The 25,574-nt window shown below is 43.5% G+C and overlaps 1 protein-coding gene across 2 annotated transcripts in view; it reads right to left on the bottom strand.

Moving 5' to 3' along the window:
* The window catches only part of CEBPE (CCAAT enhancer binding protein epsilon), a 53,759-nt gene that overhangs the window by 1,651 nt on the left and 26,534 nt on the right, over window positions 1-25,574 (bottom strand). The window contains exons 1-2 of one of the 2 annotated variants that reach the window (XM_063914315.1): window positions 23,764-23,838; window positions 9,549-10,115 (exon numbers count right to left, since the gene is read on the bottom strand). In XM_063914315.1, coding sequence (XP_063770385.1) covers window positions 9,549-9,995 — 447 coding nt within the window. In that variant the 5' untranslated portion in view covers window positions 9,996-10,115; window positions 23,764-23,838. Of the gene's footprint in view, window positions 1-9,548; window positions 10,116-23,763; window positions 23,839-25,574 lie in introns of those variants that run through there. The other variant, XM_063914310.1, reaches the window with a different exon arrangement.

Below are 25,574 nucleotides of genomic sequence, written 5' to 3'. Positions count from 1 at the left end.
CTTTACAAGCTGTTTATCGGCTAACGCTCCTGCATCGGTGGTATATAAGGGGTAATTCAGATCTGACCGCTGATGTGCTAAATTTAGCACATCTACGATCGGTTTCTGACATACACCCCCCCCCCCCCCCCCCACCCACCACCAAGGGTGCAAAAGCATCGCACTTCGGCAATGCTTTTGCAACCGCTGAGTAGCTCCCTGACAGCGCAGCTCCTGCGCGCTGGCTGGCGGCTACCCGCCGCATCCCGGGTTGCACCAGTCCGGACATGCCTGCGTTGTCCGGACCACGCCCCACCAACGGCGTTCTAACGCCGTTGGCACGCCCCCTCCCGCCCCCTCCCGCCGCGAGACCACCTCTGCATGTCAATCAGGCAGAGGCGATCGCAGCCCTGAGATGCTGTTAGCATCTCATTGGGCTCCCGGGGTGCGCACGCGCACCCCGTAAAGGGCTTCAGACTGGGATCGCTGCCGCTGTAGCGATCCAGTCTGAATTAGGCCCATAGTACCTGGTATTACACTCTACGCTGTATAAAGGTGTATAGTACCTGGTATTACACTCTACACTGTATAAAGGTGTATAGTACCTGGTATCACACTCTACTCTGTATAAGTACATATAGTACCTGGTATCACACTCTACATTGTATAAATATGTATAGTACCTGGTATCACACTCTACGCTGTATAAAGGTGTATAGTACCTGGTATTACACTGTACACTGTATAAAGGTATATAGTACCTGGTATCACACTCTACGCTGTATAAAGGTGTATAGTACCTGGTATCACACTCTACTCTGTATAAATACGTATAGTACCTGGTATCACACTCTACATTGTATAAAGATGTATAGTACCTGGTATCATAATCTACGCTATATAAAGGTGTATAGTACCTGGTATCACACTCTACTCTGTATAAATACGTATAGTACCTGGTATCACACTCTACATTGTATAAATATGTATAGTACCTGGTATCACACTCTACGCTATATAAAGGTGTATAGTACCTAGCATCACACTCTACGCTGTATAAAGGTATATAGTACCTGGTATTACACTCAGAGGCGTAACTAAGACAGGGCGAGTGGGGCACGTGCCCTGGGCGCCTTGGCAGGCCCAGCAGAGGGGTGCGCTGCTGGGGCCAGGGCATCATGCCCACCCGCCCCCTGTCCCGCTGCAATGTGAGGGGAGGAGAGCGCAGCGTCTCTCCTGACCCTCAATGTGCTCACTGCCGCTGCCGCGCTGCCAGCCCAGCAGCGCTGCGTGTCTGTCCGGTCTCCAGCGGCGTTAGCCAATCAGAGCTTGCGGACCGGCTCCTGATTGGCTGCCGGTCCGCGAGCTCTGATTGGCTAACGAACCGGCGCCACATTTAAGATAGCCGCCGCCGGAGCCCTGGAGCGTTGAGGGGCAGGAGAGGCGCTGTCCTCCCCTCACATAGCAGAGGGCAGCGGTGACTGACGGCCCAACGGGATCCCGACTGAAGTAAGCAGGGGGGGCGGGTCTTGTATCTGGCACTGTGGGGCATTGTAACTGGCACTGTGGGGCATGTAACTGGCACTGTGGGGCATGTATCTGGCACTGTGGGGCATTGTAACTGGCACTGTGGGGCATGTAACTGGCACTGTGGGGCATTGTAACTGGCACTGTGGGGCATGTATCTGGCACCATGGGGCATTGTAACTGGCACTGTGGGGCATGTAACTGGCACTGTGGGGCATGTATCTGGCACTGTGGGGCATTGTATCTGGCACTGTGGGGCATTGTATCTGACACTGTGGGACATGTATCTGGCACTGTGGGGCATTGTAACTGGCACTGTGGGGCATTGTATCTGGCACTGTGGGGCATTGTAACTGGCACTGTGGGGCATGTATCTGGCACTGTGGGGCATTGTATCTGGCACTGTGGGGCACTGTAACTGGCACTGTGGGGCATTGTATCTGGCACTGTGGGGCATTGTATCTGACACTGTGGGGCATGTATCTGACACTGTGGGGCATTGTATATGGCACTGTGGGGCATTGTATATGGCACTGTGTGGCATTGTATCTGGCACTGTGGGGCAATATGTATCTGGCACTATGGGGCGCTGTATCTGGCACTGTGGATCTGACACTGTGGGGCACTGTGTATCTGGCACTGTGGGGCACTGTGAGGCAATTGTGTATTTGGTGCTGTGTGAAAAGGGGACTCTGCATGCGTACTGTGCAAAAATTGAATGAAGGTGTGTTGAGAGACGACACAAGGGGTAGGTGATAATGTGCTGAGAGGCGACACGGGTTAGGTGATAGTCATGTTGGCACGCCCCATTTTCAGTGGCCACACCCCCTCTGCGGCGTGGCCACGCCCATTTTCCCGGCGCGCACCTTTGCGTGTGTGTTTTTTTTGTTTTGCTTTGTTGTTGTTGTTTTTTTTTTTTTGGGGGGGGGGGGCGCCACTCTTCATCTTGCCCTGGGCTCCGTAAACCCTAGTTATGCCTCTGATTACACTCTACGCTGAATAAAGGTGTACAGTACCTGGTATCACACTCTACGCTGTATAAAGATATATAGTACCTGGTATCACACTCTGCGATGTGTAGTACAAAGGTTTATAGTACCTGGTATCACACTCTACGCTGTATAAAGGTGTATAGTACCTGGTATCACACTCTACGCTGTATAGTATAAAGGTGTATAGTACCTGGTATCACACTCTACACTGTATAGAGGTATATAGTACCTGGTATCACACTCTACACCAGGAGTGGCCAACCCATGGCTCTCGAGCCGCATGCGGCTCTTTCTTTGTGTTAATGCGGCTCCCGGCTCCCTGGCTGCCACTGCTCACCATTACACACATGAAGCCTCCTTTGACTGATGTTCAGCAGTTCAGAGGAGGCTTCATGTGTATCTCAGCTCATCTCCGCTCCGCTCTGTGCGTGCAAAGTGACTTCATGATGTCACAGCCACACAGTGCTTGAGAGGCGGAGCCGCAAGATGGACGGATCCCAGGAGCGGGAATACTGCAGACAGCGGGCGCCCAGAGAAGGGAGAACAATCGACAAGGCATGGTAAGTGAGTCTGTGGTGCTCTGCCCTGCCCTATTATGTGACCAACAAGAGGTGGGGGGGGGGTCTCGTTGTTTTGATCTGAAGGGGCGCCCTCTAAGAGCCGTTGGGGGGGGGGGGGGGGAAGAGGACAGAGGCGCTGTCTAAGAGCAGGGGGGAGTACAGAGGAGCTGATTAAGAGTGGGGGGGGGGGGGGGGAGGAGAGGTACTGTCTGAGAGCCGGGAGGGGAAGGGGAGAGAGGTGCTGTCAGAGCTAGGGGGAGAAGAGAGAGATGCTGCCTGAGAGCTGGGGGGGAGAGGAGAGAGGTGCTGCCTGAGAGCTGGGGATGGGGGGAAGAGAGAGGTGCTATATGAGAACTGGGGGGAAGGAGAGAAGAGAGGAGTTTTCTGAGAGCTGGGGATGGGGCGTGACCTTGTGTCAGCTAGATCACACCCATTTTTACTAGGCCACACCCATTTTTGAACGCCCGCCTACTACGCTATATAAAGATGTATAGTACCTGGTATCACACTCTACGCTGTATAAAGGTATATAGTACCTGGTATCACACTCTACGCTGTATAGAGGTATATAGTACCTGGTATCACACTCTACACTGTATAAAGGTGTATAGTACCCGGTATCACACTCTACGCTGTATAACGGTATATAGTACCTGGTATCACACTCTACGCTGTATAGAGGTATATAGTACCTGGTATCACACTTTACACTGTATAAAGGTGTATAGTACCTGGTATCACACTCTACGCTGTATAGAGGTATATAGTACCTGGTATCACACTCTACACTGTATAAAGATGTATAGTACCTGGTATCACACACTACACTGTATAGAGGTATATAGTACCTGGTATCACACTCTACGCTGTATAAAGGTGTATAGTACCTGGTATCACACTCTACGCTGTATAAAGATGCATAGTACCTGGTATCACACTCTACACTGTATAGTATAAAGGTGTATAGTACCTGGTATCACACTCTACGCTATATAAAGGTGTATAGTACCTGGTATCACACTCTACACTGTATAGAGGTATATAGTACCTGGTATCACACTCTACGCTGTATAAAGGTGTATAGTATCTGGTATCACACTCTACGCTGTATAAAGGTGCATAGTACCTGGTATCACACTCTACACTGTATAGTATAAAGGTGTATAGTACCTGGTATCACACTCTACGCTATATAAAGGTGTATAGTACCTGGTATCACACTCTACACTGTATAGAGGTATATAGTACCTGGTATCACACTCTACGCTGAATAAAGGTGTATAGTACCTGGTATCACACTCTACACTGTATACTATAAAGGTATATAGTACCTGGTATCACACTCTACGCTGTATAGTATAAAGGTATATAGTACCTGGTATCACACTCTATGCTGTATAGTATAAAGGTGTATAGTACCTGGTATCACATTCTACGCTGTATAAAGGTGTATAGTACCTGGTATCACACTCTACGCTGTATAAAGGTGTATAATACCTGGTATCACACTCTACACTGTATAAAGGTGTATAGTACCTGGTATCACACTCTACGCTGTATAGTATAAAGGTATATAGTACCTGATATCACACTCTACACTGTATAGAGGTATATAGTACCTGGTATCACACTCTACGCTGTATAAAGGTGTATAATACCTGGTATCACACTCTACGCTGTATAAAGGTGTATAGTACCTGGTATCACACTCTACGCTGTATAGTATAAAGGTATATAGTACCTGATATCACACTCTACACTGTATAGAGGTATATAGTACCTGGTATCACACTTTATGCTATATAAAGGTGTATGGTACTTGGTATCACACTCTACACTGTATACAGGTATATAGTACCTGGTATCACACTCTACACTGTATAAAGGTGTATAGTACCTGGTATCACACGCTACACTGTATAGCGGTATATAGTACCTGGTATCACATTCTTCGCTGTATAAAGGTATATAGTACCTGGTATCACACTCTACGCTGTATAGTATAAACGTGTATAGTACCTGGTATCATACTCTACGCTGTATAGTATAAAGGTATATAGTACCTGGTATCACACTCTACGCTGTATAAAGGTATATAGTACCTGGTATCACATGCTACGCTGTATAAAGGTATATAGTACCTGGTATCACACTCTACGCTGTATAGTATAAACGTGTATAGTACCTGGTATCACACTCTACGCTGTATAGTATAAAGGTATATAGTACCTGGTATCACACTCTACGCTGTATAAAGGAGTATAGTACCTGTTATCACACTCTACACTGTATACTATAAAAGGTATATAGTACCTGGTATCACACTCTACACTGTTTATTCTAAAGGTATATAGGTGGTCATTCCGAGTTGTTCGCTCGTTGACTATTTTCGCTATGCTGCGATTTGTTGCTAAATGCGCATGCGCATGGTACGTTATTTAACTAAAAACTTAGCAGTTTTGCTGTTGTCTGTGCGGCGCTTTTCAGTCGCACTGCTGATCGGTGAGTGATTGACAGGAAAGGGGCGTTTCTGGGTAGTAACTGAGCGTTTTCCGGGAGTGTGCTAAAAAACGCAGGCGTGCCAGGTAAAAACGCGGGAGTGTCTGGAGAAACGGGGGAGTGGCTGGCCGAACGCATGGCGTGTTTGTCACGTCAAACCAGGAACTAAACGGACTGAGCTGATCGCAATCTAGGAGTAGGTCTGGAGCTACTCAGGAACTGCAAGAAAATATTTAGTAGCAATTCTGCTAATCTTTCGTTCGCTATTCTGCTATGCTAAGATACACTCCCAGAGGGCGGCGGCCTAGCATTTGTATTGCTGCTAAAAGCAGCTAGCGAGCAAACAACTCGGAATGACCACCATAGTACCTGGTATCACACTCTACGCTGTATAGTATAAAGGTGTATTGTACCTGGTATCACACTGTATGCTGTATAGTATAAAGGTATATAGGCCCTCATTCCGAGTTGTTCGCTCGCAAGCTGCTTTTAGCAGCTTTGCACATGCTAAGCCGCCGCCTACTGGGAGTGAATCTTAGCATAGTAAAATTGCGAACGAAAGATTAGCAGAATTGCAAATATACACTTCTTAGCAGTTTCTGAGTAGCTCCACACTTACTCGGCAACTGCGATCAGTTCAGTCAGTTTCGTTCCTGGTTTGACGTCACAAACACTCCCAGCGTTCGCCCAGACACTCCCCCGTTTCTTCAGACACTCCCGCGTTTTTCCCAGAAACGGCAGCGTTTTTTCACACACACCCATAAAACGGCCAGTTTCCGCCCAGAAACACCCACTTCCTGTCGATCACATTACGATCACCAGAACGAAGAAAAAACCTTGTAATGGCGTGAGTAAAATTCCTAACTGCATAGCAAATTTACTTGGCGCAGTCGCAGTGCGAACATTGCGCATGCGCAATTAGCGGAAAAACGCTGCGATGCGAAGAAAATTACCGAGCGAACAACTCGGAATGACCACCATAGTACCTGGTATCACACTCTACGCTGTATAGTATAAAGGTATATACAGGTTGAGTATCCCTTATCCAAAATGCTTGGGACCAGAGGTATTTTGGATATCGGATTTTTCCGTATTTTGGAATAATTGCATACCATAATGAGATATCATGGTGATGGGACCTAAGTCTAAGCACAGAATGCATTTATGTTACATATACACCTTATACACACAGCCTGAAGGTCATTATAGCCAATATTTTTTATAACTTTGTGCATTAAACAAAGTGTGTCTGCATTCACACAATTCATTTATGTTTCATATACACCTTATACACACAGCCTGAAGGTCATTTAATACAATATTTTTAATAACTTTGTGTATTAAACAAAGTTTGTGTACATTGAGCCATCAGAAAACAAAGGTTTCACTATCTCACTCTCACTCAAAAAAGTCCGTATTTCGGAATATTCCGTATTTCGGATATTTGGATATGGGATACTCAACCTGTAGTACCTGGTATCACACTCTATGCTGTATAAAGGAGTATAGTACCTGGTGTCACACTCTACACTGTATACTATAAAGGTATATAGTACCTGGTATCACACTCTACGCTGTATAAATGAGTATAGTACCTGGTATCACACTCTATGCTGTATAAAGGAGTATAGTACCTGGTATCACACTCTACACTGTATACTATAAAGGCGTATAGTACCTGGTATCACACTCTACACTGTATACTATAAAGGTATATAGTACCTGGTATCACACTCTACACTGTATACTATAAAGGTGTATAGTACCTGGTATCACACTCTATGCTGTATAAAGGTATAAAGTACCTGGTATCACACTCTACGCTGTATAAAGGAGTATAGTACCTGGTATCACACTCTACACTGTATACTATAAAGGTGTATAGTACCTGGTATCACACTCTACACTGTATACTATAAAGGTATATAGTACCTGGTATCACACTCTACACTGTATACTATAAAGGTATATAGTACCTGGTATCACACTCTACGCTGTATAGTATAAAGGTGTATAGTACCCGGTATCACACTCTACGCTGTATAAAGGTATATAGTACCTGGTATCACACGCTACGCTGTATAAAGGAGTATAGTACCTGGTATCACACTCTACACTGTATACTATAAAGGTGTATAGTACATGGTATCACACTCTACACTGTATACTATAAAGGTGTATAGTACCTGGTATCACACTCTACGCTGTATAAAGGTGTATAATACCTGGTATCACACTCTACACTGTATAAAGGTGTGTAGTACCTGGTATCACACTCTACGCTGTATAGTATAAAGGTATATAGTATCTGATATCAAACTCTACACTGTATAGAGGTATATAGTACCTGGTATCACACTCTACGCTGTATAAAGGTGTATAATACCTGGTATCACACTCTACGCTGTATAAAGGTGTATAGTACCTGGTATCACATTCTACGCTGTATAGTACAAAGGTATATAGTACCTGATATCACACTGTACACTGCATAGAGGTATATAGTACCTGGTATCACACTTTACGCTATATAAAGGTGTATGGTACCTGGTATCACACTCTACACTGTATACAGGTATATAGTACCTGGTATCACACTCTACACTGTATAAAGGTGTATAGTACCTGGTATCACACGCTACACTGTATAGCGGTATATAGTACCTGGTATCACATTCTACGCTGTATAAAGGTGTATAGTACCTGGTATCACTCTCTACGCTGTATAGTATAAACGTGTATAGTACCTGGTATCACACTCTAAGCCAGAGGTTCTCAAACTCGGTCCTCGGGGGCACACACAGTGCATGTTTTGCAGGTCTCCTCACAGAATCGCAAGTGAAATAATTAGCTCCACCTGTGGACCTTTTAAAATGTGTCAGTGAGTAATTAATTCACCTGTGCACCTGCTGGGTTACCTGCAAAACATGCACTGTGTGTGCCCCCGAGGACCGAGTTTGAGAACCTCTGCTCTAAGATGTATAGTATAAAGGTATATAGTACCTGGTATCACACTCTACGCTGTATAGTATAAAGGTGTATAGTACCCGGTATCACACTCTACGCTGTATAAAGGTATATAGTACCTGGTATCACACGCTACACTGTATAAAGGAGTATAGTACCTGGTATCACACTCTACACTGTATACTATAAAGGTGTATAGTACCTGGTATCACACTCTACACTGTATACTATAAAGGTATATAGTACCTGGTATCACACTCTACGCTGTATAAAGGAGTATAGTACCTGGAATCACACTTTACACTGTATACTATAAAGATGTATAGTACCCGGTATCACACTCTACACTGTATAAAGGTATATAGTACCTGGTATCACACGCTACGCTGTATAAAGGAGTATAGTACCTGGTATCACACTCTACACTGTATACTATAAAGATGTATAGTACCCGGTATCACACTTTACACTGTATACTATAAAGGTATATAGTACCTGGTATCACACTCTACACTGTATACTATAAAGGTGTATAGTACCTGGTATCACACTCTACACTGTATACTATAAAGGTATATAGTACCTGGTATCACACTCTACGCTGTATAAAGGAGTATAGTACCTGGAATCACACTTTACACTGTATACTATAAAGATGTATAGTACCCGGTATCACACTTTACACTGTATACCATAAAGGTATATAGTACCTGGTATCACACTCTACACTGTATACTATAAAGGTATATAGTACCTGGTATCACACTCTACACTGTATACTATAAAGGTATATAGTACCTGGTATCACACTCTACGCTGTATAGTATAAAGGTGTATAATACCCGGTATCACACTCTACGCTGTATAAAGTTGTATAGTACCTGGTATCACAATATACCTGTATAAAGATTTATAGTACCTGGTATAAAGGTGTTTAGTGTGAGGATACAGTAGGAAGAGTCAAAGATTAGGTAGATAATATATAAAGATAAGGGCTGCCGATTGATGGATGTAATATTCTCACCTTTAGTGCACGGAGTGCAGAGTGTACACCCTCCATCTGAGGAGAAAGGTGCATTGCAGTCTGTGCACACTGTGCAGCCTGGTACTGTAGAGTGTTGCACACAGTCCTGTGTGATCCTCGTGTCTCCTCCTTGACTATCACTCCCCCAGAATCATATCCTCCTATTCTACGCTCTGGGACCATGCTGTGTGGGTAGCCATACATAGTTGAAGACGGTAACCCATCTGTGGGCATGTATGGATAAGTTCCTTTCAGACGATCCTGTTTAAGGGTAAAGAGATCAGACAGCATTTCCTCTCCTGTTTCGATGTATGTGGACAAATCCACAGAAGTCTCAGGGTCGCAGAGATTACCCCCAACAAGCTCTGCATGTGATCCACCCAAGCGAGAAGGGTAGCCTGAACTTTGGCTCCGTTTTTCAAACTCATAATAACTGTTTTGAGACATTCTCTTCACTGTAACTTCTTCCAGGTTATTTTCTCCTTCTTCAGCACACCCGTCTTTTGAACAAGTGTCCTTAATTTGATGTAAACCTAATGTCTTCTTAATATTGACAGCATACAACAGCTGTGGGGAAAGAAGAGTTAGACACAAAGATCTCATTATTACACATGTATATAGGCCATATGCCTGACACTGTGCCATGCAGTTACTGTGTTACTAAGACCATGCTAAACACATTCCCTCCACCCCACAGTATACTAATGAAGTGGTATACTGCTCTCCTCTGGTTTTCTGGTTACATTGTGGTTAGCTTTCCACACTGGCTAATGGTTTACACTTATCAATGAGGCACCATGTCACACTCTGAAACGCGCATTTCACATACAAAGAGAAACAGAGGAGATCTGTGCAATTCCAAATCACCCATAGATATGCAAAGATGAGTATGCTCGTTCCTGTGCATGCATGTTTTTGTACAATTGTCTAGATGGGGCTGCATACAAACCTGCGTGTGTATTTGTATGTAGGATGTCATGGTGATTTGCTTTGCTGTTAAGAATATTCTATATACAGTATTATCTAAAATGCTTTGAGAACTCCTTCCTGTCAAACAAAGTTTTTTTCCCCAATAACTATTATGTGGCTTTATTATTCAGTGCACTGCACTTTACCCACATCACTGACTACAGTTCACCAATACTCTGCTGCACTCTTGCCTCATGTTTATTGTATAATGTTTTTCTATTTGTTCTGAGAGCCCTTTTATGATTTAGCCCTCATTCAGGTGCCAATTTAACAATGTTTGCAAAATTACCTATTGCTTTGATTCATGATGAGTTTCAGTACAATGATGGGTCATTCCATGAACTGTCCCATATGTGAACATCTGCAGCTGTTGTGGCAAGGAGTGTACCTTGCAATATTCTGATGCCCAGAACAGGACTTGCTCATGTATATAAATGTACTGTTGTAACATTTGTGATGAGTAAAGAAGCCATCTGACTAAGCCAACCACTGTGAAGAGTCATTCATTTGTAAGCAGATTTTTACAAAGTGGTGTTAGAAGTGGGATCCTTCTGCCAGCAGCATTCAGCATGGCGGAGACCAGGAGCTTCCTTGCTAGGTTGCTGAGTGGGGTTAACTGGTCCATAAAAAAAATATTGTTTTATTTACACGTGTGGAAAAGTTATCAAAAAGGCAAATGTGTAAAGTCTATGTTGTGTCCTTGAAGTGAAATAAGTGTTCACACAGTGAGAATTTGTTGCACTTCAAAAGCAACTGCTTGTGAATTTGTTGCAGCAGAGAAAGTGTGTTTCAGTTAAAACAAAAACAAAATGTTTTGTTTTTTTTCTTCTCTCAATGCATTATTGCGTGGTGTAGTTACCTGTGCACAAGACAGCTAAGCAGAAGTTGTTTCTGTGTAAATCCAGTTAAGGGGAAGTTTATTTTTTGGTTTATTGTTCCTCACTAGGTGATAATACGCAGCAGCCGCTGACAGCTAAGACTCTGCAAGTACCAGAAATTGGCTTGTCAGAGAATGTTAAGGAGGTCCAATTTCACTATCCCATCCCCACAAATCGCAAGATGGAGGGAATCCTCTGAGCCTTAACCAATATGGGCGCTATGCAGCAGGCTCAGCAGGGCCAAATGCTGGCCATCGCTAAGGCCCAGGTTTAGAGCAACAAATTGTTGTGGGCAGAGCTCAGTCAGCTCCAGATGGGTGAAAACGGGCCTGCTATGATGCAGAATATGACACTCTCAGATGAAGTTGAGGCCTTTCTGTTGTCCTTTAAGAGGCCAGGAAACTTGGCTTCGATGGTCAACAGCGGAGTGGGTTGCAATATTGGCTACTTATTTGACAGCCTGAGCACATCCGACCTACGTGGATATATGCGAGGACCAGACCATGAACTATCAGCAACTAAAGACCATGATTCTGGCCCGGAGAGGAGTGACAAGGCCTGTGAAGGCACAATAATTTTATGACTGGCAATTTAGGCCGCGGTCCAGAATGTTTGCTCAGCTGGCTGACTTGGCAAAGTTAACGAAAACCTGGTTAGAGCCGACTGAAATCCACCAGTCAGAATCTTGGAGATTCTCACAATTAACCATTGCATGCGGAACCTAAACTAAAATGGGGGTTTTGAAAAACAATCCACAGTCATTTGCGGAGCTTGAGATAGCCATTAACTGATATTACACCCTGGGAAATATGACCCAGACAGCGTAGAAGGTTGTCAGACTGGTCCTCAGGCCAAAACCAGCACAAGATGTTGGCACAGACCACGGGGTGACCCCAGAAGGGTGCTTTGAGGGTGGCAAACCGGAATTGTCCAAATCAGCAGCAACCGGTAGATTGTTCAGTGGGGCGACTAGGCCCTGTGTTCCCTTTTGTTTGACCATATCCTCATCCATGATTAGCCCACTGCTGTTCCAGCTGCCTGTCCTGATACAGCAACAAGCGGTGTTGACGTTAATGGGTTTGGGCAGTGAAATCCCCTAGGTGTCCAGCACTCAGTTTCAGAAAGCCAGATGGTCTGGCTACTGCCAGTAAAGTCTTATACATCCACGGGGCCACCAAGGAATGTGACCGTGTCTGTCTTCCCATTACCTTGAAAGGACAAATGGTGCAAGTGGTAGCGGCAATAGCACCAGGATTGCCATACTCCCTTATTCTGGGGCAAGATATTATACTCAACCAGACCGGTCCAGACATGCTGGCAACTGAATCACCAGCCTAAGGTCCGACCCTACATGATCTTGTTACTCACACCCCGAAACCGAAGGGGAGAAGTCAGAAATCAGCAATATCTGGAGCCTGGGTACCAGGCTTTGGCCGCAATCAGACCAGCATTGCATTCCAGTAGATGTGAAGAAGAAGGCCTGGTCAGAGAAGGATGGGAGGAAACAGAAACCTTGCCAGCTGGTGGAGAAGATTGGTCTCCTGATTTCAGAACTATAACACTCCAAGACTTTGCTTAAGACCAATTAAATGATTATGCATTGCAGAATGTTTACAGATGGATTTGGTGTGATATACTGGCAGACGGGATGCCGGCTGTCTGTATACGGACAGCGGCATCCCATCTGCCAGAATCCCAGCAGCGAGTCCCTTCTACAAAAATAAAATTTATAGGAAAATAAAAGAAGAGACAAAAAAAATATTTCAGCTCTCTGAGGCATTTTTTTTATATTTTGTTAGAATCTTACAAAAACCTGTATTCTGCTTCAGGATGGTTTTAAAATGAAGTAGTTTGAATAATAATTGTCTTTAAATGCCGCAACCTCTGAACACGGGTTTTTGGCACATGAACGCGCATAACCCGTGTTCATGTGCGGTGTGAAAGGTGCCAGGGTTGAAATACCGGGTGGAGTGACCCGGTATTTCAACCCTGCTCTTGAACCCGTGTTCAACAAGGCTCACTGTGCGGTGTGAACGGGAGCCGGGTCGATGTGACCCATTTCCCGCTCACTCTCTATGTATGGACGGCGCTTGGAGATCATGTGATCTGCACGCGCCGCCCCCGACGCGTCACCGCTGACGTCAGCAACCCGGCAATATGCCGTGCTGCTGACTGCGGTGTGAAAGGTGCCTGAGGCTGGTCGCACCCTGGGAGCTCGCGTGTCAGGCTCCCGGGTGCGACCCGCCTCAGGCGGTGTGAAAGGGGTATTAGTAACGTGTGTGTACTTGGTATTTTACATTGACTTCTTAAAATATCAATAAGGCATATGTTGCAATAACGGCAATAACTGCATATGTTTAATGCAGTTTAACTCAGAATAGTTTTGCATAGGTAAACAATGTAGTGATTCATCTTTATTTCAATGAAATATGTCAAATTGTAATTATTACAAGTTTACAAATAAAAGGTTTTGTTTTATTTAATGTTATAATGTTAGTTTTTATTTTACTACAGTTTGGAGGTCATTCCGAGTTGTTCGCTTGCTAGCTGTTTTTAGCAGCCGTGCAAATGCTATGCCGCCTCCCACTGGGAGTGTATTTTAGCTTAGCAGAAGTGCGAACGAAAGGATCGTATAGCGGCTACAAAATAATTCTGTGCAGTTTCAGAGTAGCTTCAGACCTACTCAGCGCTTGCGATCACTTCAGACTGTTCAGTTCCTGTTTTGACGTCACAAACACGCCCTGCGTTCGCCCAGCCACTCCTGCGTTTTTCCAGGCATGCCTGCGTTTTTTCGAACACTCCCTGAAAACGGTCAGTTGACACCCAGAAACGCCCACTTCCTGTCAATAACTCTGCGGCCAGCAGGGCGACTGAAAAGCTTTGCTAGACCTTGTGTAAAACTACATCGGCCATTGTGAAAGTACGTTACACGTGCGCATTGCGCCGCATACGCATGCGCAGAAGTGCTGTTTTTTTGCATCATCGCTGCACAGCGAACATTTTCTGCTAGCGATCAACTCGGAATGACCCCCTATAATAGCAAGAGGTAACATACTGAATTACACATATTCACACTTTTCTAGACATATACAATTGCCCATTTGCTCATATGATATTTTAGTTCAAAGCATTATCGGAATTCTGAAAATTGAACGGCAACAAATATTGGGGCAGATGTATTAACCTGGAGAAGGCATAAAGAAGTGATTAACCAGTGATAAATGCAAGGTGATAAACGTACCAGCCAATCATATCCTAACGGTTAATTTACATATTGGAGCTGATTGGCTTGTGCCTTTATCACCTTGCACATATCACTGGTTTATCACTTCCTTATGCCTTCTCCAGGTTAATACATCTGCCCCATTGTCATTTAAAAAAGTATAAAAAAAAAGTAATACAAAAAAAAATCCTTTTACTTTAGGATTTAGAATTTTGGATAAGGGTTACTCAACCTGTAATACCACAAATAAAAATGATTACTTCCAAATCACATTAATGTGGTCTCTTGATATATTTACACACACACACACACACACACACACACACACACACACACACACACACACACACACACACACACACACACATATAAAATCTATATAGATATATATATAGATATAGATATAAAATCTATGTATATATATATATATATATATATATATTCTATAATTTTTATACTGAGATATGTATTTTGCCTATGAAATGTTTTTTTTTTTAAATACACTGCTCAAAAAAAAATAAAGGGAACACTTAAACAACACAATGTAACTCCAAGTCAATCACACTTCTGTGAAATCAAACTGTCCACTTAGGAAGCAACACTGATTGACAATCAATTTCACATGCTGTTGTGCAAATGGAATAGACAACAGGTGGGAATTATAGGCAATTAGCAAGACACCCCCAATAAAGGAGTTGTTCTGCAGGTGGTGACCACAGACCACTTCTCAGCTCCTATGCTTTCTGGCTGATGTTTTGGTCACTTTTGAAAGCTGGCGGTGCTTTCACTCTAGTGGTAGCATGAGACGGAGTCTACAACCCACACAAGTGGCTCAGGTAGTGCAACTCATCCAGGATGGCACATCAATGCGAGCTGTGGCAAGAAGGTTTGCTGTGTCTGTCAGCGTAGTGTCCAGAGCATGGAGGCGCTACCAGGAGACAGGCCAGTACATCAGGAGACGTGGAGGAGGCCGTAGGAGGGCAACAACCCAGCAGCAGGACCGCTACCTTCGCCTTTGTGCAAGGAGGAACAGGAGGAGCACTGCCAGACCCCTGCAAAATGACCTCCAGCAAGCCACAAATGTACATGTGTCTACTCAAATGATCAGAAACAGACTCCATGAGGGTGGTATGAGGGCCCGACATCCACAGGTGGGGGTTGTGCTTACAGCCCAACACCGTGCAGGACGTTTGGCATTTGCCAGAGAACACCAAGATTGGCAAATTCGCCACTGGCGCCCTGTGCTCTTCACAGATGAAAGCAGGTTCTCACTGAGCACATGTGACAGACGTGACAGAGTCTGGAGACGCCAAGGAGAATGTTCTGCTGCCTGCAACATCCTCCAGCATGACTGGTTTGGCAGTGGGTCAGTAATGGTGGAGGGTGGCATTTCTTTGGGGGGCCGCACAGCCCTCCATGTGCTCGCCTGAGGTAGCCTGACTGCCATTAGGTACCGAGATGAGAACCATATGCTGGTGCGGTTGCCCCTGGGTTCCTCCTAATGCAAGACAATGCTAGACTACATGTGGCTGGAGTGTGTCAGCAGTTCCTGCAAGACGAAGGCATTGATGCTATGGACTGGCCCGCCCGTTCCCCAGACCTGAATCAAATTGAGCACATCTGGGACATCATGCCTCGCTCCATCCACCAACGCCACGTTGCACTACAGACTGTCCAGGAGTTGGCAGATGCTTTAGTCCAGGTCTGGGAGGAGATCCCTCAGGAGACCATCCGCCACCTCATCAGGAGCATGCCCAGGCATTGTAGGGAGGTCATACAGGCACGTGGAGGCCACACACACTACTGAGCCTCATTTTGACTTGTTTTAAGGACATTACATCAAAGTTGAATCAGCCTGTAGTGTGTTTTCCCACTTTAATTTTGAGTGTGACTCCAAATCCAGACCTCCATGGATTAATAAATTTGATTTCCATTGATAATTTTTGTGTGATTTTGTTGTCAGCACATTCAACTATGTAAAGAACAAAGTATTTAATAAGAATATTTCATTCATTCAGATCTAGAATGTGTTATTTTAGTGTTCCCTTTATTTTTTTGGGCAGTGTATATCGACCCAATATCAGGGGTGCCAATATGGCCACCAACCACTACCACTATGGCACTTCTTTCCAGTGCCTGACAGGCCAAAGAGGCCACTGTTCCAGGATCCTTTCTATACAGCAGCACTACACCTGCCTGTTCTGTACTCTGGTGGTGTTGCAGGAGAGGTGGGATTTTGCCATGCGGCGTCGTGTCAGAGGAGCCAGCCAGAAGAGAGGGAACAAGCAGGCAGCCTTCCGTAGGTGAGTAAAGTTTGGTGGGGGGAGCACAGATTGGGGGTGCGACTTTCTTGCATTCAATCTTTTGGAAATTGTGTGCATGCCGTCTTGTGTCTTAGGGGACAATTTATTAACGAGTTTTATCTATTTAAAATTTGTTGTGTATGATAAAGGGTACTCCAGACAATCAGCTCTTACCATCATGTGTTTCAAAAATGACAATTGTGAGCTGATTGGAGCACCATTTTTCATTCCTGTACAGTATTTTAAAATTCTTGGGTACACTGCATTCTATTTTAGTGTGTTTGCATATGTAAATATATATATATATATATATATATATATATATATATAAATATACAAACAATGTCCGGCACTCCAATGAACAATTGATACTGCGCACACACACACATATATATATATATATATATATACTGTATATATTTTACACGCAATATATGAGTCAAAGTATACATCTGAGTATTATACACGGGTGCAGCAGTCTAAACTCCTGGAAATTTGGTGAGTCTTGATCAGAGTGGGCGGAAAAGTTACCCAGGTGGGGCACTGCCTCCTCTGCCATAGACTTTTTACTCCAGAGTTTTGCCTATAAAAATTATTAGAATAATAAAGAGAAGATATTTCAAACAAATTCTTTGTATTTTTCATATACTTTATACAGTCAAAACTCTGGCACAAACGTTAGTATGACAGGAAAGGCTCTGCCTCACCTGCCTCACCCCACCGCACGTCACTGCCTGCACCTATCCAGCTCCAACTAGCATTCATGATGCAAGATAATTATTGTAAAATACAAATATAAAGAAACAGTGTTGGTGTTATCATTTATGAAGCTGTGACCCAAATAAACCAACAAAAACATAATAATAGGTGATTTTTACTATTAAACAAATAAAAATTACATGTATAACAAAAAACAGCAATACATAAAAAAAAGAAAACAATATTACTGTAAATAGTGACTTTAGTGTCATGCTAATTTTCAATAATCAAGGCCGGATTAAGGTTTGTGCTGGCCTCAGAGCAACTAATTTGTAAGGGCCCCTACTAAAAAAAAAAAAAAAAATCAATATGATATGAGGGCGTTGTTATTAAAAGTATCATGTGTAAATACAAATGTGTCAAACACACTGCAGTGCCTCAGTTCACATTATGCCACACAGAAACCCTATTTACATAAGCCCCACTGCTCCTCCATGCTATGGATGTTGCTATGTTTGGGGACCCTGTCTGCCCTGTTGTTAATCCGGCACTGGCAATCATGTACTGTTACATTACCCAATCTGACAGTATGTCTACTGACCATCACTATTCTTTACACCCAAACCCAAATTTCCAATCTTCCAGACACCACTGCTTGAAAAATCTAAAGTTATTGGCAACCCCCCAATTAGAAACATTGGGTGGGTGACAATTGCTCTTTATCAGGCGTCCCTCAACACCGAGCCAATAAGGAATCCATCTAATTAGATTCAAATAGGTCAAATTCTGTATTGTCAAGGAAGCACCAAGGTTCAGCTATGGGAGTTTGTGGCGATAGATTCCATTCTAGCTGTGCAATTGATCCCATTCTGTTACCTCTTCTGTGATCTTTTCTCTTTAAAAATACAGGGTCAGTATACAGTACTTCCCCATTAGATAAGACTGATTGCACTTTCATGTATAGTTGTTTCAGTAACAGTAAATTATATATTTTATTAACATTGCACAAGGTTTACATAATAACAACCGATGTCAACCTAGGTTATTTCTGATTATTTCTGTCTTAATGTCTCAAAGCCTATATCTGTACAGTTTGACTGTATTGTCCAGTGCTATTGTTTCGCAGGTAGTGTTATAATTTGGGGGTCTGTGTACTAAAACTTGGAAAGATTAAAGTGGATGGAGATAAAGTACAAACCAATCAGAATCTAACTGCCATGTTACAGGCTGGGTTTGAAAAATGACAGGAGCTGGTTGGTTGGTACTTTTATCTCCATCCACTTTATCACTCTTCAAGTCTTAAGGGGGGTACATACGTAGAGATGTGTGCTGAGCGATCTAGCACACTCAGCACACATCTCACCCCCCGCTCAGCACTCAGCGCGATGTTTGCTGAGCAGAGGGGGGAACTCACTTTACACAGCGGTTAAGTGAGCGTCCTGACTAGATTGTGCCTGCATGCAGGCACAATCTAGTACCGGCGAAAGCGATGCGCTATAGTTATGGGCATACACACGGAGAGATCCCTGCTTAATTTTTATGCAATCTAGTCATATTCCTTAGAAATTGTGCACGGATCTCTCCGTGTGTAACCCCCTTTAGTACATAGACCCCTTGGTACTGTTCCTTGGACCTGATGGGACTTGGTTCCAAGGTGGATCTGAGAGTTTCAACTGCTACTGCTTCAGTACATCTTGTTATGGCAGGGGAGGAACCAATCATTACACCAACTTACCTGCCTCTAATATCTTTTGTGTGAAATATGCAATTATACTAAGTTTTTTATTGTAAGTTTGTTAATTTTAATAAATCTACAAAGTTTTAAATTAGTATTTCGCTATGAGATATATACATTTCCTTTTACGTCATCTGCAGAGAAATCATGTCGTCTATACCAGGGCTGTCTTTTTGTGTGGGCTCAGTGGGCAGTTGCCCAAGGCCCCTAGGCTGATAGCTGAGGGACCTTTTTCCAGGGGTACCAGATTCCTGGGGAACCGAAGATATCTGACTTCAAAGCAGAGGTCCCGATCCAACCATGTTAATTGCTCTTCCCAGCCAGATATCTCAGATTCTGTCTGACTTAGAGGTTTTTTTTGAGGGTATACTCCAAAAGTTGTGACTCCCCCCTTTTGATGGACACTGGCAGCTTGTCTCTACTATGCCCAGAACCAGAGATACCAGCCTTCCAGCACTAGTCCCTGCTCCAGCTCCACACGCCTGGTATGTAGTTTTATATTTTCGTTGATAGATTGCTCTGGCTCCTGAAGTCTGATTCCCAAGTCCCCAGTACCTCCTGAAAGGTGGGACTATCTAGATTTTTTATCCCAGCTAAGAAATTTATTTCCAGGAACTGGAGATATCTGCAGTTAAGCAAGCTGCTCTCCCACCTGAAAATTCTGAATATTAAGTCCACTCCACTATCGACGCCTCACCTGAGTATTAAATACCCCCTACCACCACCCTGGAAGTCATGTTCCGGGGCCACTTCATTCAGTCCAATCCCCTCTTCTGCAGTTTAGTGTTCTCTCTCCCGCCCCGTCTCCCACCATCTGTGCAGTAAAGGAGTAATTAGCAGAAATTACTGCTACAGGTCCTACATGCTGAGCGGAAGATACAGTAGAACACCCCCTACCGCCCACAGAACATCAAAGCTGCCGCTGATAGCACCCCCAACCACTACCACTGGAGGATGGGTAGGGGCCCAAGTGCACTGCTTTGCCCAGGGGCCTACACTGCTGTTAAGACGGCCCTGGTCTATACTTGGTGAAAGGACGTCAATCATATTCAGATAAGCCCTTTTAATTATACCTCTGGTACAAGGCCTTATATCACATTAGTAAGTTTCAGCACACAGAGGTAGAATGAGAGAGTACTGCACCATTGAAGAGCATTTTGTTGTTTTAGTTTTTCATATACAGATGTAGCTATGCTCATCTTACCTCCATATGGCATGTAATGGGAAAAACTAGTTGCATTACGCATGCCTAAGTTTTCAGTCACAGTGTGGCATATGCAGTCACAGTGTAAAGAACTGAGTATCTGGCAAGTGCAATACTCGTGTTTGTACACCACGTGTCGCTTTGTAAAACCGCCATTGCGCATGCGTGAAGTCTCCACTGTAACGTCAAATGATGCTTCCAGTTTAAGAACTTTTTTTTATATGCTTTTTTATTTCCATTGCATGCCTTACAAAGGTGCCAAGCTCACGGACTTTGCAATTTTGGTAGTGATGTGCAGCAAAGACGCAGTGATACTGTAGCATGCTTTACAAATGGTGGGCTCCAGGGGCATCTGAGATATAAAGTACAATACCATCACTTTATGTCATGACAGAAAAGGGACTGCTTCTATGAAGAGCTGAGTGTGCGTCTATTGACCCAAGCAAACAAGCAGGTACAGTACTATTACTTATGTAGTATAAGGATGGTGCACTTGCGTTCACTTACAGAGACTACCGGTAAAAATAAAAAATATATAATTTCAATCAGTGACATCACTATGTTACTGCTGGTGTGCACTACTGCTAGACCAAAGAAGGCACGTTGCCAGCAGTTATATAGTGATGTTTTTTTTCTTGGTTGGGAAAAAGATGCAGAAAGTTCAATGCAAACATCAAAGTCCTTTTTCGGTGTTGCCCACAAAGTACTGTAATCAGCAGCAGTGGAATTGGAGGCCCGCATTTATTTATAAGACATACTACAGTATCACTGTGTTTCTGCTGCATTTCACTGCCATAATTGCAAGGATGTGTGACATGTTGATACTGTGGGCAGCCTTCCTGCCCCCACTACCCCTGTGAGATTTGTGATGAATAACTCATGCTGGCTTTGATTTGTGGGGAAAGGGACCCAGAGAGCATGACAAGCAGCAAGAAGCAAGCCCCCTGGAGCTATGTATCAGTGTGGTTGTGTAGTGCCACTTTTACTGTGCGATCAAAGATGCACAGTCAGTTTTTCCTATGAGCAGACTGTTCTTTTTATATGTGAAACAAAAGGAGATTATTAATATTTCTGTAGTATAATATTGATAACAACAGATTTCCAAATTGTTTTATTTAAAAAAAAAATTGCCATTTCTGGGAAATGAACCCTGGTGCCTGGGTATGCTAAGCAGTCACGCCATCCGCTAGACCAACGAGGGCATGTTGCAGGCGCTTGCACACCAGTAGTGATATAGTGATAGTAAGCCTGTTTTCTGCCCTGACACAAAGTGATTTCAGGCAGCTCCCATGGAGCCACCATTTATTTGTAAGGTACGATATCACTGCGTCTCTGCCGCCTCATACAGTATCACTGCTGAAATTACAGGGACCATGTGTGACCTGTATTACTGTACATAGAGAACTTTATTTACACTGTAAAGCTTTACAGTACTATAAGTGACTGCCCCACTTGTCAGGGCTTTCTATTGTATACAGTAGTAATCTGTAGTGCCATTTCCACCTGCTGCTATTGATTTTAGCACTGTAGATTTTATTAGTGGAGCAATCACCACCCAGTGGTGAAGCTGTGTATTGCATGCTGTGGATTCTCTTGCGCCTTAGTACGCCTTACCACACCTTACCATGTCAACCTGCGCTATATTTATGCCGTGATTAAGGTGTAAGTATGGCGAAACTACAGCAACAATGAGCGTGGCTACATCTGTATACATGGCGGCAAATACTTGTTCACGTTAATGTTTCCCCAGATGTAATGGGTCATTTTGTTGTCTGTGCTGTTGGGTCTCCCCTTAGTCCCAGATACATAGCCAGAACATTGTTAAACAGAACATCAGAGTGCAGAACATGGCATAATGGAGTATATAGTGTTTGCAGACATACTAGTGCAATATAGTGTATGTCAGAGCAGTCGATGGGGTCTATTTACTAAGCCCTTGAGTGAGATAAATTGGACGGAGATAACGTTCCAACCAATTAGCTGCCAACTGTCATGTTACAGGCTGTGTTTGAAAAATGACAGGAGCTGGTTGGTTGGTACTTTATCTCTCTCCGAGCCTTAGTAAACAGTAACAGAAACATGTCATGATAAAGCAGTTTCATATATTTGAGAGAAGAGCATCATAGCTGTCCCTAATGTGCACAAAAGAGGAATTTATTTGTGCAGTTGGTAAATATTTACTTATTCATTTAAGATGATATATTCTATATACCCCCTTCTTCCTACTGTATCCCATTCTTTTATATTGCTGATAAAGTCATTAACAATAAATACAAAATGATGGAAATAATCAAATAAATACTGCAGGTAAATTTCAAGAGAAAAACAAAATCCATGGACACATTTTTAACTCGTGCTGTCCCAGAAAGTGACTTACAATTGGCAATATTGTGTAACATAGCGTTGCACATATATCAGCGAATAATACAGGGCATGGTGTCTGTAAGAACAGACAGAAGGTGGCAGCTCGAGATTTCCATTCACCTGCACCAATGTGTTCTTTCTGCTGGTACTCAGAGGGTGCAATTCCTACAGCTTATATATTGGTATCATTTGTCATTCTTATAACTAGTCTCAGAAACAGGAATAGGTACCTTTATTCTGATAATTTATCCCATTTTCTCATAGAAACACATACTGACCTGCGCTGTCTATGTCAATTTGCCTTAAAATCTTATCCTGACCTATGCCGCATATACACATCACCAATTTCTCTCATTCAGCCACATTACAATCTTTATCACTTTACAGAATTAAACTGTATAACTTATAATATATAATTGCTTACTTTATTAAATATATGTCAATGAAATAAAAAAAGATCTAGTAATAATTGCTCAATGTCTGTACCTATAGTACTCAGCACCAATGAAAACTGATTAAAGTTCTGTTGAAGTTTTGGCCTATATAATACCTCAGCAATTATGTTCCCCATTGGTCACATGTATCAATGATGCTTATTGGGTCTGTTATAATCTTTATAGTGACTTATGCAAGTCACTTATTGGGTCTGCTATAAACACGTCATTTTGTAATAGTATATTGTGAAAAAGGGATAGACATACAGTTTACACTTGTATCTATCTATCTATCTATCTATCTATCTATCTATCTATCTATCTATCTATCTATCTATCTATCTATCTATCATTCAGTATATGTTGAGTGTAAAGCAAATGGAATAAGCTGGCAAGTGTATTTTACCTGTCTCTCGCACACTCCTGTCCCAGTGTGGGATGTCTGCCTCACACCCCTATAACACCTGAGGTTGATGGCTGGTCTGATCTGAATAAAGGAGGAGGGGGGGGGGACACACATCTTCTATATTACTCTGTGTCCCCTCCCTGTGGCTGACTGATTCCGCCCCCCATGATCTACTCATCAGGAAGACAACTGATTTCCCAATGGGGCTGGTGCAATCCAGACAGTGCTCTAAGTTTATCAGCTTTCACCACACGGCCCCCACAGCACCCACTAACGGATACCTCACAGTGGCTCTCTACAGGGACTAGATATTAACACATTACCTGCCAAAGTGCAATAATAAGGTGAAAGAAAATGTATTGCATAAACCTCACACGTCAGATGCTTCCACACGCCACTCAAGCACACTTATCTTATGAAATAAAGACACCACAACTGTAGTTGGCGTGAAAGGGGTCAGCTTTTATTTTCTGACTGAGAGGGAGGCCTATTAAATACTAAAACTAAAATGCAGACTTCCCTCTCTAACTAAAGGTGGCGGGGAGAAGAACGGTTAAACATAATAAACGTAACATGGGTGATCAACATTATAATACATAAAAACAAGCAATAAAAAACATATGTGTGAGGGAGCCTCCTGCCCCAGATGTTCCGGGATCGGCCTCCTGCCTCCATCCCAGACATCGCAAATCAAAAATCCAAGGACAGGGGTCGACCTTCTGCCACTACCCCTGTCCACCAACGGTTGCAGGGACGGAGGTAAGCTCCGCCCCTACGGGATAAAAAATTGGGCCACTGGCCCCGCCATCCACATATGTTTTATACTAATTATATGGACCCACTTGGTAAAATGATGCCCGTAAACTAATTCTAAAAGATATAAAATTACCTCAAAGTACACCCAAACTGACTAACTGTGAACTCATCATTAAATTTAAGTAACCGTTCAGAAAACCGGCCACCGAAAGCCGACACAATGAACCCAACAGTAAAACAAAACCAACTCTGTTATTTTTTCAGGGCGGGAGGGCGGGTTACGTGAAGACACTGAAAGAGGCAGGAAATGGTGGATTAGCAACCTATATCCATGGCAGTACAGCCCCTATCCACAATCCAGCCAATAGCCTCCCGGTTCCCCCATCTACGTTCCTCCCACTACAAAAACCTTAACCCCTTCCAGGCCAAAGTGATGCACTGAGCAGCGCTCCGCAAGCCCAGACGGTGCGTTTATGCTGCTACTGTCATATTATATTCCTTACGCAGTCTTAAACCTCACACGTCAGATGCTTCCACGCGCCACTCAAGCACACTTATCTTATGAAATAAAGACACCACAACTGTAGTTGGCGTGAAAGGGGTCAGCTTTGATTTTCTGACTGAGAGGGAGGCCTATTAAATACTAAAACTAAAATGCAGACTTCCCTCTCTAACTAAAGGTGGCGGGGAGAAGAACGGTTAAACATAATAAACGTAACATGGGTGATCAACATTATAATACATAAAAACAAGCAATAAAAAACATATGTGTGAGGGAGCCTCCTGCCCCAGATGTTCCGGGATCGGCCTCCTGCCTCCATCCCAGACATCGCAAATCAAAAATCCAAGGACAGGGGTCGACCTTCTGCCACTACCCCTGTCCACCAACGGTTGCAGGGACGGAGGTACGCTCCGCCCCTACGGGATAAAAAATTGGGCCACCGGCCCCGCCATCCACATATGTTTTATACTAATTATATGGACCCACTTGGTAAAATGATGCCCGTAAACTAATTCTAAAAGATATAAAATTACCTCAAAGTACACCCAAACTG

This window comes from Pseudophryne corroboree, chromosome 1 (genome assembly GCF_028390025.1).
Source record: "Pseudophryne corroboree isolate aPseCor3 chromosome 1, aPseCor3.hap2, whole genome shotgun sequence".
NCBI classification, from domain to species: domain Eukaryota; kingdom Metazoa; phylum Chordata; class Amphibia; order Anura; family Myobatrachidae; genus Pseudophryne; species Pseudophryne corroboree.
This window is presented reverse-complemented; position numbering and strand designations above follow the sequence as displayed.